The following is a 19,707-nucleotide window of genomic DNA, read 5'->3' as shown; positions in this document are numbered from 1 at the left end:
TCGCCGTCGAGGCAGATCGATGGGTGAGCACCCAGGTCCCCCGAACACCGATAGGAGAAACCGGTCAGGGCGGCCGGGGGCACCCCCGCCAGCGGGGAGGCGGAGGAGGGCAGAACCAGAGCCGAAGCTTCCCGCCGGCCTCGGGCCGGGGCCCCCCTCAGGGGTTCCCCCCGAATAACACTTCGCCGTCCCTGAAGAGGGACCCCCCAGCACGGCCGGGGCCCCACCCGAACATTACTTGTCACAGATGCCAGCGGACCGGTCACCATGCCAGTGACCCCCTCTGCCCCATGAACCAGCGTCCCGGCACCACGGGGCCTCCGACCCGCCAGTTCGCTGCTGCGGCTCTGGGAGAAGAGAGAGAAGAAGACGTAGAGGTCTGCGAGGAAGATCAAATCGAATATGAACCGGCCGCCATGGCCCTAGCCTGCCTGGGCAATAGAGACCTGGTACCCCAGGCCCCGCTACCGAGCAACACTCGAAAATACCGTCAGTGGGTCCACATCAATGGACGACGGACCGAAGCCCTCCGGGACACGGGAGCCAGTGTGACGGCCGTCCGCTGCCACTTGGTGACCCCCGAACAGATCATCCCGAACGTACGCTGCCCCGTGAGGGCCGCCGACAACTCAGAAACTCTATGCCAGATGGCCTGAATTCCGTTCGAATGGGGGGGAGTGTCGGGCACCCTCAAGGTGACCGTCCGGGACGACGCCCCCGTGGACTGCCTCCTTGGGAACGACCTCGAGAGCTTTCCCTGGGCCCAAGTCGAGCGGAGAGAGCACCTAGGAATGATGGGATTACCAGAGTGGGTCTGTGCGACGACCCGATCTATGGCGGCCCGAGCCCCGGCAGCGACCGAGGCCGCCCCGACCGAGGCCGCCCCGACCGAGGAGCCGGAGTGGCCCGAGCCACCACCCCCTGCCATCCCCGAAGAATGCGACTCCGAGACCAGGCCCTCGGAGCCCGGAAACCTCCACGAGATCAGCGACATTCCCGAACTAGCCCAATGGCGCCAAGAGGGTGGTCCCACCCGAGAACAGTTTCGGCAGGAACAGAAGACCTGCCCTTCCTTCGAGGGGACCCGCCAACAAGCCGCTGCCCAAGCTAACGGGGACACCTCAGGGTCCCACTGGGTCTACTGGGACCACGACCTCCTATATAGTGAACAGAAAATTGCCGAGCTGGGGGCCAGCCGAGTACTAGTGGTCCCCCTGCGATTCAGAGACTTCCTTTTGAACCTAGCGCACGATGTGCCCCTCGCAGGGCACCTGGGGCAGGACAAAACTTACAGCCGCCTGGTGACCCATTTCTACTGGCCCAAAATGCGCACGGATGTACATAACCACTGCCGCACCTGCCCGACATGCCAAGCCAGCGGAAAGAGCGGAGGGAAGGTGAAGGCCCCGCTCCAACCCTTTCCAGTCGTAACCACCCCCTTCGAGCGAGTGGGAATAGACATTGTGGGGCCCCTGGACCCCCCAACCTCGCAAGGGCATCGCTTCATACTTGTCCTGGTGGACCACGCCACCCGCTATCCTGAGGCCATCCCCCTCAGAACCATCACCGCTCCCGTGGTGGGGCGAGCCTTGATGGGGATCTTCTCCCGAGTAGGATTCCCCCGGGAGGTCGTGAGCGATCGGGGCACGAACTTTATATCTAAATATATGCGGTCCCTGTGGCAACAGTGCGGGGTCACATACAAGTTCACCACCCCGTATCATCCCCAAGGGAATGGACTTGTGGAGCGGTTCAACCGGACACTCAAGGGAATGATACAGGGCCTAGTGGAGCCACTACGACGCAGATGGGATGTCCTGCTGCCCTGCCTCCTGTTTGCCTATCGGGAGGTACCACAGAAATCCCTGGGGTTCAGCCCCTTTGAACTCTTGTACGGACACCCTGTCCGAGGTCCGCTCAGCCTGGTCAAAGAGGGCTGGGAAACTACCGTCCAAGGCACACCCCCGGATGTCTACCGATACCTCCTGACCCTCCGAAACCAGACTCAGAAGTTCCGGGCCCTTGCAGAGGCCAACCTGGGGGCCAGTCAGGAGGATATGAAACGCTGGTACGACCAGCACTCCTCCTCCATCGAGTTCGAGCCGGGCCAGCGGGTCTGGGTCATGTCCCCGGTCGAACCCTGTGCCCTCCAGGACAAATGGTCGGGCCCTTCAAGGTGATCGAGCGCAAGAGCCCCGTCACTTACCTCGTGGATATGGAGTCTCCCCGGAACCCCCTCCGGGTTCTGCACGCCAACCGGCTCAAACCTCATTTTGCCCGCACAGAACTGAGCCTGCTACTCGCCACCGACGATGGGACCGAAGACGACTCCGAGCCCTTGCCCGACCTCCTACAGTGCACTGAGAAAGACGGCTCCGTCGAAGGGATCTCTCTCTCCCCCGACCTGACCCCCGCACAGCGCCGAGACTGTCAAGAACTGTTGGGACAATTCACAGATCTGTTCTCCCTCACCCCCGGAGTTACCCAATGGTGTGTCCACGATGTCGACACCGGGGACAGTCAGCCAGTACGACACCGGGCCTACCGGGTCCCCGACCGAGTTCGGGCCTGCATCCAGACGGAAGTCGCCAAGATGCTGGCCCTGGGGGTAGTCGAACCCTCCGACAGTCCCTGGGCCAGCCCAGTGGTCCTGGTCCCCAAGGCCGCCGCACCTGGCAACCCTCCAGAACTCCGGTTTTGCGTCGACTACCGGGGGCTGAATGCTGTGACGAGAACCGACGCACATCCCATCCCCCGGGCCGATGAACTGATCGACCGCCTGGGGGCCGCCAAGTACCTCAGTACCTTCGACCTCACCACTGGGTATTGGCAGATCGGCCTCACCCCTGGCGCCCAGGAGCGCTCCGCCTTCTCCACCCCCGACGGCCACTTCCAGTTCAAGGTGATGCCCTTCGGCATGAAAAACGCCCCGGCCACCTTCCAGAGACTAGTAAACAAAGTACTGGCGGGGCTGGAAGAGTTCAGTGCCGCCTACCTAGACGACATTGCGGTCTACAGCCTCCGCTGGGCTGAGCACCTGAACCACCTCTGGGAAGTCCTGACAGCCCTCCGCCGGGCCGGGCTAACTGTGAAGGCCAGCAAGTGCCAGATAGGCCAAGGGTCCGTGACCTATCTGGGACACCAAGTGGGGAGCGGCCAAGTGGCTCCCCTCCAACCCAAGATCGACGCCATCCTAGCCTGGGAACCCCCGGTCAACCAAACCGCCGTCCGAGCCTTCCTGGGGCTCACGGGGTACTATCGGCGTTTTGTCAAGAACTATGGGAGCATTGTGGGCCCCCTCACGGAACTGACCTCGAAGAACCGGCCCCAAAAAGTGCAGTGGACACCCGCGTGTCAGGTGGCCTTCGAGACCTTGAAAGCAGCCATGTGTACCGCCCCTGTGCTCCAGGCCCCCGACTACAGCCGAGAGTTTGTGGTCCAGACCGATGCCTCGGAACACGGCATCGGGGCGGTCCTATCGCAAATGGACTCCGCGGGAACTGACCATCCTGTGGCCTTCATCAGCCGGCGGCTGCTGGCCCGAGAGCAGCGATGGAGCACCATCGAGAAAGAAGCCTTCGCTGTCGTGTGGGCCCTCAAGAAACTCAGGCCCTACCTCTTCGGCACCCACTTCCGGGTGCAGACTGACCACCGGCCCCTAAGGTGGCTGATGCACATGCGTGGCGAAAACCCCAAACTGCTGCGATGGTCCATCTCCCTCCAAGGCATGGATTTCACTGTGGAGCATCGCCCTGGCAGTGACCACGCCAACGCTGACAGCCTGTCCCGGTTTTTCGGCCTCGACGAAGAGAGCCCCCAGGACGATGGGTGACTCTCCCCGCCTTCAGCTGGAGGGGCGTGTGTTGGACACAACCTCGTGGCGTGGTCCGACCCCGTCCGCATGGTGGGCCCGGGACGACATCGGCCCTCCATTTACCTACTATCGACCCCCCTGATACGCACATTCATGAACCATCGGCGCGAGCAGCCTCCCCGGCCACCTACAGCTCTCCCCCTCCCTGGTACCCCGGCAGGACCTGCTCGCCAACGCCGCCAGCCTGGCACCCTGACCCGGCCACCCTTTCCGGCCCGACTCCATCTTGGGACCCCCACGTCCCGAACACGTGGCCGCAGCGATCCCGGGCCCGGCCCCAGCGAAGCCCAGACATTGAGGCACCAGGATCCTCCCAGGTGGTAAAGTGGCCACTCGACCAGACCCCGGAGGAGGAGAGTCTCGAGGGGCCTTCCACCACCCCCGGACGCCTGGTATCGATCGCTCTCCCGGCTCCCTGGGCGCTGGCTCCGCCCCCCTGCTGGGGGTCTGGACACCTTCATCCCGGCCCCTCTGACCCCCAGGCGCGAGGGTCCGGACATCAAAGCCCTCCAGTCCTATATCTGGGCCAGCCCCGGATCAAGACGGCAGTTGTATCTGGAGTCGAAGCCCTGCTGACCTCGTCGCGGCTGGTCCTGATCCTAACTCCTGCACCTGGGACTACCTTCGAGGCCCTGCTGACGCTGTCGCGGCCTGTCCAAGCTGAACTACCTTCGAGGCCCTGCTGACGCTGTCGCGGCCTGTCCAAGCTGAACTACCTTCGAGGCCCTGCTGACGCTGTCGCGGCCTGTCCAAGCTGAACTACCTTCGAGGCCCTGCTGACGCTGTCGCGGCCTGCCCAACCGGAAAAACCTGCGAGGCCCTGCTGACGCTGTCGCGGCCTGTCCAAGCTGAACCACCTTCGAGGCCCTGCTGACGCTGTCGCGGCCTGCCCAACCTGAACTACCTTCGAGGCCCTGCTGACGCTGTCGCGGCCTGACCAAGCTAAACCATCTTCGAGGCCCTGCTGACGCTGTCGCGGCCTGAACCCTTGAACTATCCACACACCAGTGGGTGCCAAGACTGTCCCGCTACCCCCTTTCCCCCGAAATCACGACATTACGGATCCCTCGATCCTTGCCGCTATCCTGCCAAGAACTTGCATTGAGTACTTATATAAAGATTCTTGTGAACATCCTTCCTGTGTAGCGTCTATCTGTAAGTAGTGTGATTACTCTGCTGTTACGATTGTAGGAGAGGAGCCTCGCCAAGGAGGCCTCCCTACGGAGCTCGGCCTATTCCATACAGAGAGGTGGGCCTCGGGGCGGACAGTCAGACACCTTCTGTCTCCCCTGGGGTCACCTTTCCAACATGCACCAACAATACATTCAGAGGTGTAAGAACAAGGCACATGACGCATAAAAACACATTCAGAGGTGCAGCAGAAGAACAATTGCGCCAAACTCACAGAAGTCACCACCTGTGACTGTCCCTAGGCCAACTGGCCTTGTGGGGGCTAGGACGCCCTGTGTCCCAGTGTCAAGGGTGCCTAAACGTGGCAGCTGCCCACGAAGTGCTGGGCAGCTGTGTAACAAGGATGGGGCCAATGCTGGAGCCTCACAGGCTCTGTTCAACTGACTGCCCCTAGAGACCTCGTGGCTCTATACACAGCAAGGTCGCCTGAGCCTCTCTGGGCTCTTAACTAATGATGTGCCCCATGCTGGAGTCCCTCCTGGACTCAAGACAAATAAATGCCCCCTCGAGCCTCCCGGGGCTCATCAACACATGGGGCCGCTTGGGGGAGAAAGAAGACAGCTCTGGCAATCGTTGGAGTCTGTCACGGGAGACTCGACACAACCAACTGCCCCCCCACGAGCCTCGCAGGCTCTAGGACGATGTGGGCAGACGTTGGAGTCCCGCTCGGGGAACTCTGAAGAACCAACTGCCCCCGTCAGTGAAGTCCCCCCCCTTTGGGGGACTCGAGATTAAAAAAAAATGCCAACAAGAGCCTCTGCAGCTCTAAAACAATATCCTCGCGCTGGAGGGGAGGGGGGGGCACCGGCAATGTGCCCCGATGCCCCCTTTCCTCCAAGCAGCACCGGAGCCCCCACTCACCGGTTTCTGGCGGGCGCTCCTTGGGTCTCCAGGCTCCTTCTCGTCCTCGGCAGCTGCGGGGCTCTACCCACACCACGGGGCCCCGCTGCTGGACAGAAGACTTCTCTCTCCTGGGAGAGTGCACCGGATCCCGGGGTCGGCTCCCGGTAGCTTCCGGCTTCCTCCTTCCTGTCCCGGGCCGGCAGCCAATCAAAGCGCGGTCGGGGAATGAGGTCACGGGATGTCCCGCAGTCCCGCCCCCGGCCTGCCTGACTTCCTGGTCGCGGCCGGGCAGCAACGGGGACAATCTCAGCGGGCAATGCCGGGTGGGCACCGGCTTCTTTAAAGTGACAATAAATCGAGGTGGGCACTCGATATTAGGGCGGCAATGTCCCTGGCAGGGTGGGCATCTGCCAGGGGACTTTCTGATCGGCAAAAACGGGTCAAATGCCGGGTGGGCACCGGCTTGGAGCACCAAGCGCTCCCAAGCACTTAGCAGCACAGGAAAAGCGCCCCAGGCGCTATGGGGACAAAATAAAGCGCTCCTTGCGCTAGAAAGGTGACCACAGCGCTCCCAAGCGCCAGCAGGCTGCAGATGTCCCAAAAGTCCAGGGACAAGGTAGAGAAATGCAGAAAGGAAGATAGGGGGGCAAGGCTGGGCCCAGAGCCAGCTCACTGGGTCTCCAGGCAGGGAGACAGTCCAAGTGGCGGTCCTCTGGCCCAGCAACAGCAGCAGCCCCCTCAGGATCCTGGCAGAGAACAGTTTGTGTGGGGACACAGCCCCATTTTTATACACCACATTCCTTTGTCTGTAGGTGCAGGGTGGGGGAGAAACCAGTCGCAGCTGGTTTTGGAGCACCCTTGATGTGCTCATCACTTCACTCTATTCACTGGCAGGGCTAGGGTCGTTAGACGCACCACAGGGGGCGGAGCCAGCATTGTGTGGGGGAAAGCCCAGCCCCATTCAAGACACAGGGGCACTCCTCCCCAGCCATCAGCATGCTAATCTCCACACTCACCACCGGGCAGACCCATCCAGCCTTCCTGGAGCCAGGCTCACCAGCCAGCTCCAGCCAATCACACGCCAGGCATATTTTACACTAATATGCCAACTTCTAGAAGTGGCATTTGTACACAAGACACATACATGCTGCATACATCATCTCGCAGCATTCAATCACACGAGTTCACACATACCAGACTCGAGCCTGTACACCCCACGCATCAGGAACTACCAGGGACACATACATTCCCCATGCATTCCTATGGGAGGGCAGGCCTATCTCACCACATGCACTCAAAGTGCGCAAGCACTTTCCACTGGGACACAGTGAAAGTGCGCAGAACCCAAAAATCACCATCACCAGGTCACCATTACAAGCAAAAAGTCTAGGGGTGAACCTGCCAGAAGGGCCAAGTCCAACAACACCCTTTCACCCTCACCCACCCTCTCACCCTCATGCACCCTCTCACCCACCCATACCCTCACTCGAGCTCTCACCCACCCTCACCCACCCTCTCACCCACATACACCTCCTCACCCTCACACCTCCTCACACCCTCACCCTCACAAATCCCCTCACACCCCCTCCCCCTCACCCCCTCACACACCCACACACCCCCTCACCCTCACACCCCCTCCCCCTCAGACCCCCTCACCCTCACTCACCCTCTCAGCCACCCTCACCCACACTCTCACCCTCACATAACCTTTCTCCCTCACACACCCTCTCACCCTCACCCTCACACACCCCTACACCCACCCTAACCCACCCTCACCCTCACACCCCCTCACCCTCATATACCCTCACCCACCCTCACACCCTCACCCTCACACGCCCCCTCCCCCTCACACCCCCTCACCCCCTCACACCCCCACCCCCACCCCCTCACACCCTCACCCTCACACACACCCTCAACCTCACACCCCCTCACCCTCACCCCCTCACACACCATCACCCTCATGCCCCCTCAACCTCACCCTCACACACCTCCTTGCCCTCACACCCCTCACTCTCACATCCCATCAACCTCCCCCTCACACACCCTCACACCCCCTCACCCTCACCCTTTCACCCTCACACACCTCCTCACCCTCACCCCCTCACACCCCCTCACCCCATCACCCTCACTCACACCCTCACCCCCCTCACCCTCACCCCCCTTTCACCCTCACACACCTCCTGACCCTCACACCCCCTCACCCTCACACCCCATCACCCTCACACACCCTCATCCTCACCCTCACACACCCTCACCCTCATACACCCTCACCCTCACACACCCCCACCCTCACTCACCTTCTCACCCTCACATACCCTATCACCCTCACACCCCCTCACCCTCACACCCCTCACCCTCACATCTCCTCACTCTCACATCCCCTCACCACCCTCACATCCCCTCACCCTCACACACCCTCAGTCTCACACCCTATCACCCTCACACACCCTCATCCTCACACACCCTCAGCCTCACACACCCTCACACACCCTCTTACCCTCACACACCCTCTCACCCCCTCTCACCCCCACACCCCCTCACCCTCACATCCCCTCACCCTCACCCTTCCTCAAATCCTCACCCTAACACCCCCTCACCCTCACACCCCGCACCCTCACTCACCCTCTAACACACCCTCACCCACCCTCTCACCCACACATACCCTTTCACCCTCACCCACCATCTCACCCTCATGCACCCTCTCGCCCACCCTCACCCACCCTCACCCTCACACCCCCTCACCCTCACACCCCCTTACCCTCACACCCCCTCACCCTCACACACCCCCTCACACCCCCACACACCCCATCACCCTCACATCCCCTCATCCTCACCCTCGCACCCCCTCACCCTCACACCCCCTCACCCTCACTCACCCTCTCACCCTCACACACCCTCTCACCCTCACACCCCCTCAACCTCACACCCCCTCACCCTCACATCCCCTCACCCTCCCTCACACCCTCACCCTCACACACCCTCAACCTCACACCCCCTCAACCTCACTCACCCTCTCACCCACCCTCTCACCCTCACACACCCTTTCTCCCTCACACACCCAACCTCTCACCCACACATACCCTTTCACCCTCACCCACCCTCTCACCCTCATGCACCTTCTCGCCCACCCTCACCCACCCTCACCCTCACACCCCCTCACCCTCACACCCCTCACCCTCACATCCCCTCACCCTCACATCCCCTCACCACCCTCACATACCCTCACCCTCACACACCCTCACTCTCACACCCTATCACCCTCACACACTCTCATCCTCACACACCCTCACCCTCACACACCCTCTCACCCTCACACACCCTCTCACACCCTCTCACCCCCACACCCCCTCACCCTCACATCCCCTCACCCTCACATCCCCTCACCCTCACATCCCCTCACCCTTCCTCACATCCTCACCCTCACACCCCCTCACCCCGCACCCTCACTCACCCTCTAACACACCCTCACCCACCCTCTCACCCACACATACCCTTTCACCCTCACCCACCCTCTCACCCTCATGCACCCTCTCACCCACCCTCACCCTCACACCCCCTCACCCTCACACCCCCTCACCCTCACACCCCCTCACACCCTCACTCTCACACACCCCCTCACCTCCTCACACCCCAACACACCCCATCACCCTCACACACCCTCATCCTCACCCTCACACCCCCTCACCCTCACAACCCCTCACCCTCACTCACCCTCTCACCCTCACACACCCTCTCACCCTCACACACCCTCAACCTCACACCCCCTCACCCTCACCCTCACATCCCCTCCCCCTCCCCCTCATCCTCACCCTCACACCTTCACACCCCCTCACCCTCACTCACCCTCTCACCCTCACACACCCTCAACCTCACACCCCATCACCCTCACCCTCACATCCCCTCACCCTCCCTCACACCCTCACCCTCACCCTCACACCCCCTCAACCTCACACACCCTCACCCTCACACACCCTCTCACCCACCCTCACTCACCCTCACCCTCACACCCTCTCACCCTCACACCCCCTCACCTTCACACCCCCTCAGACCCTCAGACCCTCACACACACCCTCACCCTCACACCCCCTCACCCACACACCCCTCACACCCTCACACCCCCACACCCCCTCACACCCCCACACCCCCTCACACACTCACACTCACACACACTCTCAATCTCACACCCCCTCACCCTCACACCCCCACACACACCTCCTCACCCTCACACCCCCCACTCTCACACCCCATCACCCTCACACCCCCTCATCCACACCCTCACCCTCATACACCCTCACCCTCACACTCCCTCACTCTCACTCACCTTCTCCCCCTCACACACCCTCTCACCCCCTCACCCTCACCCCCCTCACCCTCACATCCCCTCATCCTCACATCCCCTCACCCCCTCACACCCCCTCAACCTCACACTCCCTCACCCTCACACCCCCTCACCCTCACACACTCCCTCAACCTCACACCCCCTCAATCTCACACCCCATCACCCTCACAACCCCTCATCCTCACCCTCACACACCCTCACACACCCTCACTCACCCTCTCACCCTCACACACCCTCTCACACACCCTTTCACCCTCACACCCCTCACCCTCACACCCCCTCACCCTCACCCTCACATCCCCTCACCCTCACATCCCCTCACACCCCCTCACCCTCACACCCCCCTCACTCACACACCCCATCCCTCTCACACACCCTCATCCTCACCCTCACACACCCTCACCCTCACACACCCTCACCTTCACTCACCCTCACACACCCTCTCACACACCCTCTCACCCTCACACCCCCTCACACCCCCTCACCCTCACATCCCCTCATCCTCACATCCCCTCATCCTCACATCCCCTCACCCTCACATCCCCTCACACCCCCTCACACCCCCTCACCCTCACACCCTCTCACCCTCACACACCCTCACCCTCACACACCATCACGCTCACACACCCTCACCCTCACACACACTCACACACCCCCACCAGCATAGAATAACAAAACATAGCATAGCATAACAAAACAAAGCATAGGATAGCAAAACAAAACATAGCATAACGAAACAAAACATAGCATAGCAAAACACAACAAAGCATAGCATAACATATCAAAACACAGCAAAACATAGCATAGCATATTAAAACATAGCATAACAAAACAAACCATAGCATAACATAACAAAGCGTAGCAAAACTTAAAATAGCATAGTAGAACAAAACATAGCATTGCATAACAAAACACAACAAAACCTAGCAGAACAAAATATAGCATAACACAACAAAACATAACATAACATAAAACAAAGCATAGCATAACAAAACATAGCACAACACAACAAAACATAGCATAGCATAGCAAAACACAACAAAAGATAGCATAGCAGCACAAAACATAGCATAGCATAACAAAGCATGGCATAGCAAAACACAACAAAACATAGCATAGAATAACATAACAAAGCATAGGATAGGAAAACTAAACATAGCATAGCATAACAAAACAAAGCATAGGATAGCAAAACAAAACATAGCATAGCATAACAAAACATAGCATAACATAACAAAACATAGCATAATAAAACACAACACATAGCATAACAAAACATAGCAAAACACAACAAAACATAGCATATCTTAACAAAACACAACAAAACATAGCATAGCAAAACAAAACATATAATAGCATAGCAAAACATAGCATACCAAACACAACAAAACATAGCATAGCATAACAAAACATAGCATAGCAAAACAAAGCATAGCATATTAAAACAACAACACAACATAGCATAACAAAACATAGCATAGCATAACAAATCAAAGCATAGGACAGCAAAACATAGCATAGCATAACAAAACAAAACATAGGATAGCAAAACAAAACATAGCATAGCATACAGCAGCACTCCGCACCACCACAGCATCACTCAGGGGCACCACAACATCACTATGTGCTACCACAGCATCACTGAACGCCACAGCATCACTCGTTCGCCATCACAACATCACTCAGCGCCACCACAGCATCAATCTGTGCAACCATTCAACAACACCCGGTTCAAATATGTTCTCTCAATGTTTCAAGCTTTATTACAAATGTAATAAAAAGATGATAATATTTCACTTCTGTTCTTGGATTTTCGTCACAATAAAATACACCGGACATAATATTCACAAAAGTTATTTACAAAACTTTAAGCTATTGCCATTATATATTACAATAACTTTTATTTAAGTATTAATTATTGAAAAATAATTAAAAGCCATTGTTATTTGTAATATCAATACATGTAAGTCACGTAAATACAACACATATTGCATTACAAATGCTATAGGTGTCACATTTGCAAAAGTTATAACTATTGGCATTGTAAATGACAAAGCTATTAATTTCGCTATTTTCAAAAACAAAACATAAAGAAAAAATGTGTCATTTACAATACCAATAGCTCAAACTTTCCTAATACGAGACCTATTGCATTGCAAATGCTTGTTTCTTGGTGCTGCTGTCCGAATCAAGAAAAAAAAGGTGTCTTTGTCTATATAGTGTATAAATCTCAATGGTACTGTTTTATCATTTTGCAACTTTGGTATGCCGCCCTTTTTGAAATATTACAGAATTATTGTATTATTCAGATGGTCAAAGTGTTTTTAAGGGATGTGTTTTTGTATCTGTTGTTTGTACTTTTATGATTTAAAAAAAAATGAATAAAGTGGATTGATTGAGTTGAAACAGACTCTGTAGGGACAGCAGAAACAGGCTTGGGCTGCAGTTGAAACTATTTTTGTAGGAACTGGCACCATTGTGTGGGGGGCGACTGATGGCAGAGGTCATTGGTGGGGCTGAGGTGTGCCAGTTGGTTGAATATATGCAGCTGTAGATTGAGGAGTTGTTTCAACTTGCGAGTAGGTTCTCAGATACTCCAGACTTGAATAAGGAGGCTTGACAGGAAACTCACGCAGGTTCTTAGGATAACTCGTCACCATAATATTGTAGTAACTTGGTCCAGACAGATTGTAGTGTTTCAGGAGTATTTATTGTAGTAGTTACAAACACGCTAGTTCAGCCCCATGAGGAGCAGCCAGCATGCTGCTCAGCCCTTCTCAACTGTAGCCTCTCACTCCCAACTTCCCATATTACATAATTCTGAGAGAATCTCACTGGCAGAGCATGAACCACATTGAAACAAGGATACTACAATAACATCTTGGGCCAGATGTACATAGGATTTTATCGGTTTGAAACAGTTAAAATGCATTTTGACATCAATCAACCCTATTTTGCGAGTCAGTAACCTATTAACGACTTGCAAAATAGGGTTTGCGAGTTGCTATTAGGAAGGGGCGTGTTAAGGGTATCCCTTCCTAATAGCGAGTCGCACTGGTATGTAGAAATGTTTTTCAACCGGGAATGCAGTCGCAAAACATTTGCAGTTACCACCAACTTCAAGTTGGTGATACGCCATTCGCAAATGTGATGGGGACGATCCCTTCCCCTTTGTGATTGGGGATGCCAACATTTTGTCAGAGTATGCAGTGGTTCAACAGACCACTGCCAACCTTTAAAAAAAGAAAAAGAAAAATGTTTTTTTTTTTTTTTAGACTCATCCTGTTTCCCTTTAAGGAAAGTGGGATGCATTTGAAAAAAATAGTTGCTTTATTTTAAAAGCAAACACAGACATGGTGATCTGCTGTCCCCAGCAGGCCACCTTCCCTGTGTTTTTGCTCATTCACAATGTGTCACAAATTGCGTCCTGCCTCATTAATATTGATGACTCACATCCCTTGCGACCCATTTGGGAATCGCTAATGTGTCTAAGACACAGTAACACATTTTATTTTGCTAGTTTCGAATTGCCAGTCACAAAAAAGTCACGATTAGAGACTGCAAAATTAAAAGTTCGTACATCTGGCACAACATTCCTGTTTCATGGATTCTGAGAGCTTAAGCATATCTTTGAAAAGGGACTGAATTGCATAATTAGCCTAGGTAGCTGCCCTTTCTGTAGACATTAGAAGCCACCTATGCCCTTTATAAAGCTGTCTCTGATCTTTTGTTTGTATGGTCAGAAGGGAAGGCATCTTCTGATATATTAGATCCCCTCTGCATGTAGACCTGCCTTCAAGGAATCATCTTTTACAGAGGAAGTTTTCTCACATTGGATAACTCTTTGAGAAAAATCTAGGGAACATTTGCCTCTCTCCATTCTTGTATCCTTACTTTTTTTTATCATAAAATGTAAGAGAAGAGATTCTTGTTGTCTCCTCTCATATTAGGTAACAAATCATCTTCATCGCCAGCTCATTTCAGGTTGAGGTAAAGACAGATTATCCCTCATGTGTTGAGGACCTGTGATAAACCCATTGTTTGCACAAAACACCTTGCATGACAGTTGATGAAGAATACAACAAACAGGAAGTGGTCATGAAATTTCTTTTTTAAGGAATACTGCTGGGCTGCTAACTCTGTGGCGCCATGTTAGGAGGATGGGAAGCACGAACATGTTTCCTGATAATGTTCTGGGCAGGGAGCGGCTGCTCATGGATAAGGACAGTGACGAGGAAGGCGGAGGAGGAGGTAATTTGAAGAGCAGCAGGAAGAAGAGGAATCAGCAGGAGAAACTTGATGAGGGCTCTCCTGGGTTCTTGTGTAGTGGCAAAAATCACCTGAATAGAAGAAGCAGCTAAAGTATATAATGAAGATACTTTTTACTATAAATAAAAATAAATAACCCATTGTATCCCATTACTGTTTCGAGCTAAACCTTCAGAAAAATGTACGCATCCCTGACAAGAGGTACAAAAGCTAATGCCTGAAGAGGAAGGCCCCAACGTGCCAATCTGTATATTGTATAGGAAATAGTAGTGTGTTTTCTGTGTAATGGTGACATCAGTGTTTTGTCAGACAGCTATAGATGTATGTAGACAGACCCTAAAAATGCAGGGATATATTTACAATAGAATGTCTGAGAGCAGAGCTGCGCCAAATTGGGCAGCATGGCGCTCTGACTTTTTCAAAACGCAGGGATGCATTGTATTCACAAGAATACAGCGCATCTCTGTGTTTCCCCTAGAGCTGGCGGAAAAAAAGCTGCCTGGCACCACGCAGGCACCCTGCAACCATGTTGCAAGGAGGCCTGCGCTGCAGGGATGATTGTTTATGTTCAGGAAGCTGTCCCTTAAGAGGCAATAACGGCGATTTGCCTCTTCTATGTGTGCTGCAGAATACATCACACATGGAAAGAGCAAAAACGAGGAGAAATGAATAATTTCTACTTGTTGCGTCTTTCTAACACCTGGTATTCCATGGCGTTAGTTTATGGTGCTGCCTTAGCCTTGTAAATCCGGGGCTGCATAAAAAAGCAATGGGTGTTGTGTTGGAACGCTCACAGCAACAACCACTGCATGCCCCTTTTCCCACAGAGGACGGCGGAGGAAAGGGGCATACTTACAAGGAGGCGTTAAGCCATGAAAAGTGGCTTAGCACCACCTTCAATAGCACTGCGCCACTGGAGCTTCAAAAAAAGTGATGCTCCAGTGGCGGTGAGGGCTTGAAAATATGCCCCACAGTTTCTTGATATTCCTCAGCCGTATAACACAACATTTACATTCAGTGGCAAAGTGCCTACTATCCTATGTTCCCACTTGTATCCATCCTTTTGTATTGCTGATGAACAGACCTAAACTACAATCACGTGGAATACCCTTTTTCATCTAGTACAGCAGCAGTTAATAGGTGTACAGAAGTCCGGTCACTCAGAAACATTTAGCAAACTATTGCATTTTTTAAAACTGGAGTTTTAGGTGAATCTATCCAGGTGCGACTTAATAGGATTGCCACACCTTTTCTTACCATATAGTTTACACATTAGGGAGCTGGTTCCTGCGGTGTCATAATAACCAGGTTGAGTCCAGCTGCCCTTTATTTCCCGAGTTGGTTCCATTAGTACCCTAATACATGATTGAGCAATTGGAGCATCTCTAGTGCTTGAATTAACCCAAAATGTTCTAATTTGGTTATTGTCATATTTCCTCTCCCTTTTTCCTATCTAGGTGCTGGGAGATTAATGAAAACATGGCACACTGGTGGATTATACGCTCCCCAATCCTACTAGCCATCCTGGTATGTTACATGGTAATTTTCTGTTTTGCAAAGGATGTAATGTACACGTTCCCTGCAGCTCACCTCATAGCAAGCAGTCCTACCTACTCCCAACATTTCTCTCACAGACAGTGCAGGTACACCCACACCAATGTTTACAGCTTCCTCGTAGTTAGAGCTCTTATAAAATGTCTTACCGCATCCTTACAGTTAAAAGGCCTTCCTTATGTCCAAGAACCAGCGTACTAAGGGGCATATTAGCAAGGAACCTCGTTAAAATTATCGCCGTTTTATCGGCAGGAAACTGCCGATAAAACGGCGATAATTGGCTTGCTAATATGCGTTATAGAATTCATATAGATTCCCAGGTTAGATGTGCAGGACATCTAACCTGGGATTCTATAGGAATTCCATAACGCATATTAGCAAGCCCCTTATCGCCGTTTTATCAGCAGTTTCCTGCCGATAAAACGGCGATAATGTTAACGAGGTTCCTTACTAATATGCCCCCAAAAAGAGTTATCGTTAAATCTCTCACTGCATTGTTTACAGCTGCGCTCGCTCACAGCCAGCACTTCTGCACAGTTCCTTCCAGCTTCCACACATCCAGGGCACTTGACTAATCTTTTTACCTTCCCCTAAACCTTAGTTAATCAACAGACTATGAAGGTAATGCATTTTTACATATTTCTTTTCAGATAAACTTCTTACTATTTATCAGAATCATCAAGATTTTAATCTCCAAACTGCGGGCTCATCAGATGCGGTACAATGACTACAAGTTCAGGTAAGAAAATGTGACTATTGTCTTGAGGTTTGTGTGCTAGCGACAAAGGCAAGACATCATTTATTTTACATGCCCTATCAGCAGCGTTCTACACTGTCTCCCACACCATTCTGTTACTTAAATTGCAGGATTTGGGGGTTGGGCGTAGTTCCCGAGCTGGTTTACTTCTTTCCAGTATCTCTTGTTTGAAAACATGGCCCATAAAACTGCCCTTTGTTGCCCCTTAGGGGGTCACCAACTAAGTCCATATTATTCAATATGTACATGAGACTTACCGTATCACTATATACAAGATCTCTTGCATTCCCGAGACCTTCATTTTGCTCTACAGACCATTATTATGTTGATGAAGCCCAACTGCTGATGAAGATCGAGGGTGATGCCGATCACATCTGCTGTAACGTCAGAGGTTTCTATCAGCACTAGCAGTTTGGATAACCCAAAATCTTTAATACAGCAAAAACATTTCAATACACAAAAGAGAACCAAGCAGAAATGCAACTCTCCACATGCACATCTACCCCCCTTTGTCACTCGGGAAGTAGTTTCTCCAAAACTAGGTCAACTGTAGTGCTCTACAAGCATAGAGCCTCCCTCTGCCAGTAGGAGGCTAAATCAGCTCCCAAGATGGAAAAACGTCCCTCTTGAGGTTTATCAATAAGGTACGCAAATATGCTGAGGTACAAAAAGAAGTCCAAAACAGTACAACTGGCTTTAGCCATCCTAGTATCAAACAAGAAGTCCACAAGACGGTATCGATTTTTCTTTGTATGTCCTTTATTCGATATCAAGTATGATTTCCATAACATCCGAAACAGGCAGCTGACACTTGTTTTGTCCGAAAGGACTTTCTGAAGGCTGCAAATAACATTGAATCTACAGTTAAAATTGTGGATCACATAACAACATCCATAAGTACAATTAAAAATTGATAAAAGAGCGGCATGTGCAATGGTGACAGTACAAATGTTGGACTTATAACCATATACTCCCAAGGAGGAAAAAGCACCACAAACTAGCGCCAAAAGCAAATCAATATCATAAAATCACGAGAAAAATTGCACCTAAATATAGAATAGGTGCAGTAATCCTCATTCTGTATATGTCTATCACCAAATAAGTAAAAAAACACCCTTATAGCCAGTAGTTCCCTTCTCTAGCTGGAAGAATGTAAGTTAAAAACTTGCTGGAAAGAGAGGAAAAAATGCCCTCATTCCTTGATAAGAAAAAAACAGTTTTTGTGACACCACGGTACACGGAAAACAAAACCCACCATCCAGAAAGCGATTAGTGTAGAAGGCCAGCTGGTATGCTGGCCAACTGTTAGTAATGGGAAAAAAACACAGACTGTTTTACTGTATCTTACCTAAACTGAATAGTAGACCATTATGTACTTTAGAGTTCTTTGTCCATGTTATAACTTGTACCACCTGCATTGAAGGTGTGACACCTAATAAATATAAGAAAGTACATAATAACTAAAAATCTATGAATTGCAAAAAAAATATTTAATTGGTAGGTGCAATCACACCGTACAATAAGCACATTCAGACATTGCATGTCCGACTAATGTGAACCGCTGCCGCGTAAGGCTAAAAACCACTGTAACATCAGTAAATCTGAAGAGGCGAGTGGTCTGCCCAACTGAGATAAGCGTGCACTCAGAAATACAGTTCATTAGACTTAAACTGGTTAATACATGGACATAAATTGACTGTCCACAGAGATAAAAAAACCTTAGGTGCAAGATGCATGAACTAGAATCTGTTTGAAATGAACACCTTTATAAAATGGATCTATAAACAGGCACCAAGGTACCACCGGCTATCCTAAGATAAGTTCACACACGTAGTCTGTAAAGTGTGTTTGTCCTTGTAGTGTCAAAATATGCTGACAATATATCTGTATAAAAAAACAATCCCTCTTAGCATGGCCGCATATGGAAAGCACAATATGTCGCTAAGAATTTAACCCGATTGCAGTGTGAAAGATATAGAAACTGCTAAACCAAATACAGGAGGAATCTACCCGTCTATAAATATAAATTAGCAAAGTTAAAAATAGATACATCAACAAACAGTGACCAAGGAAAGAGTATGTTACGCATTACTTGTAGCGTGGAGAGTCGAAAGTATCCTCTCTTGCTACACTTCCGTAAACAATCACAAAAGGTCTTGATAAACCTACACAGAATTGAAAAGAATATATATTGCACCACATATAAAATATGAGACATATAGTCTAAGCCCTGATTCTAATCAATATAAGCACCCGTACATTCCCTTGAGACGAGAAATACCTGCTTCAATGAACAGTCTTGTTGTGCTCAGTATCAATGTTAGTGGAAACACCACCGAAATGCCCGCATATAAATAACAACAATTCCACTCACCGTTATCATAGTACAAATGGTCACTTTATTAAGACAGGTAAACAACATATTTTTTCCTTTAGAAAAAAAATTGCCATATCAAGAAAAAAAAACAATTGCAAATCAAAATCCTCCAAAAACATCTTATCATAATCAAACCAACTATTTGAAACAAGACTTATAACTACCTATCATGTAATGTACAAACCCATCATTCCTACCTCTTTATTTGTTTTAGTCACCTGTCCCTCCCCCTCCCCATCCCACAGGGGAGGATACGCCCACTCGAGACTATCCAACCCCCCCCAAAAAGCGCCTAAAGATAATAAACTAATTACAGAAGGAAAAAATTGATACCTGTCCTACTGTGACTTTTATTTGTATTTTTAATTTATATAACATATACATACAAAAAAGGGGGTAGGATGGGTGGGTCAACAAAAGTCACGCTAGCTTCCCTCACAATAATCCTCCGGCCAAAATTCCACCTACTAATACCTACCTGCTAGTCCCGCCATTCACCCTAT

General features: G+C 51.6%; 1 protein-coding gene across 1 annotated transcript in view; it reads left to right on the top strand.

The window, feature by feature from the left end:
* GIPR (gastric inhibitory polypeptide receptor) overlaps positions 1 to 19,707 on the top strand; it is an 888,530-nt gene that overhangs the window by 614,638 nt on the left and 254,185 nt on the right. The window contains exons 4-5 of the mRNA XM_078662339.1: positions 15,974 to 16,043; positions 16,721 to 16,809. Of these exons, the coding sequence (XP_078518465.1) occupies positions 15,974 to 16,043; positions 16,721 to 16,809 (159 nt within the window). The remainder of the gene's footprint in view (positions 1 to 15,973; positions 16,044 to 16,720; positions 16,810 to 19,707) is intronic.

The sequence above is a fragment of the Lissotriton helveticus genome, chromosome 9, assembly GCF_964261635.1.
Source record: "Lissotriton helveticus chromosome 9, aLisHel1.1, whole genome shotgun sequence".
In the NCBI taxonomy this organism is placed as follows: Eukaryota; Metazoa; Chordata; class Amphibia; order Caudata; family Salamandridae; genus Lissotriton; species Lissotriton helveticus.
Note: the sequence above shows the minus strand (reverse complement) of the source record. Positions and strands in the feature narration are given on the sequence as shown.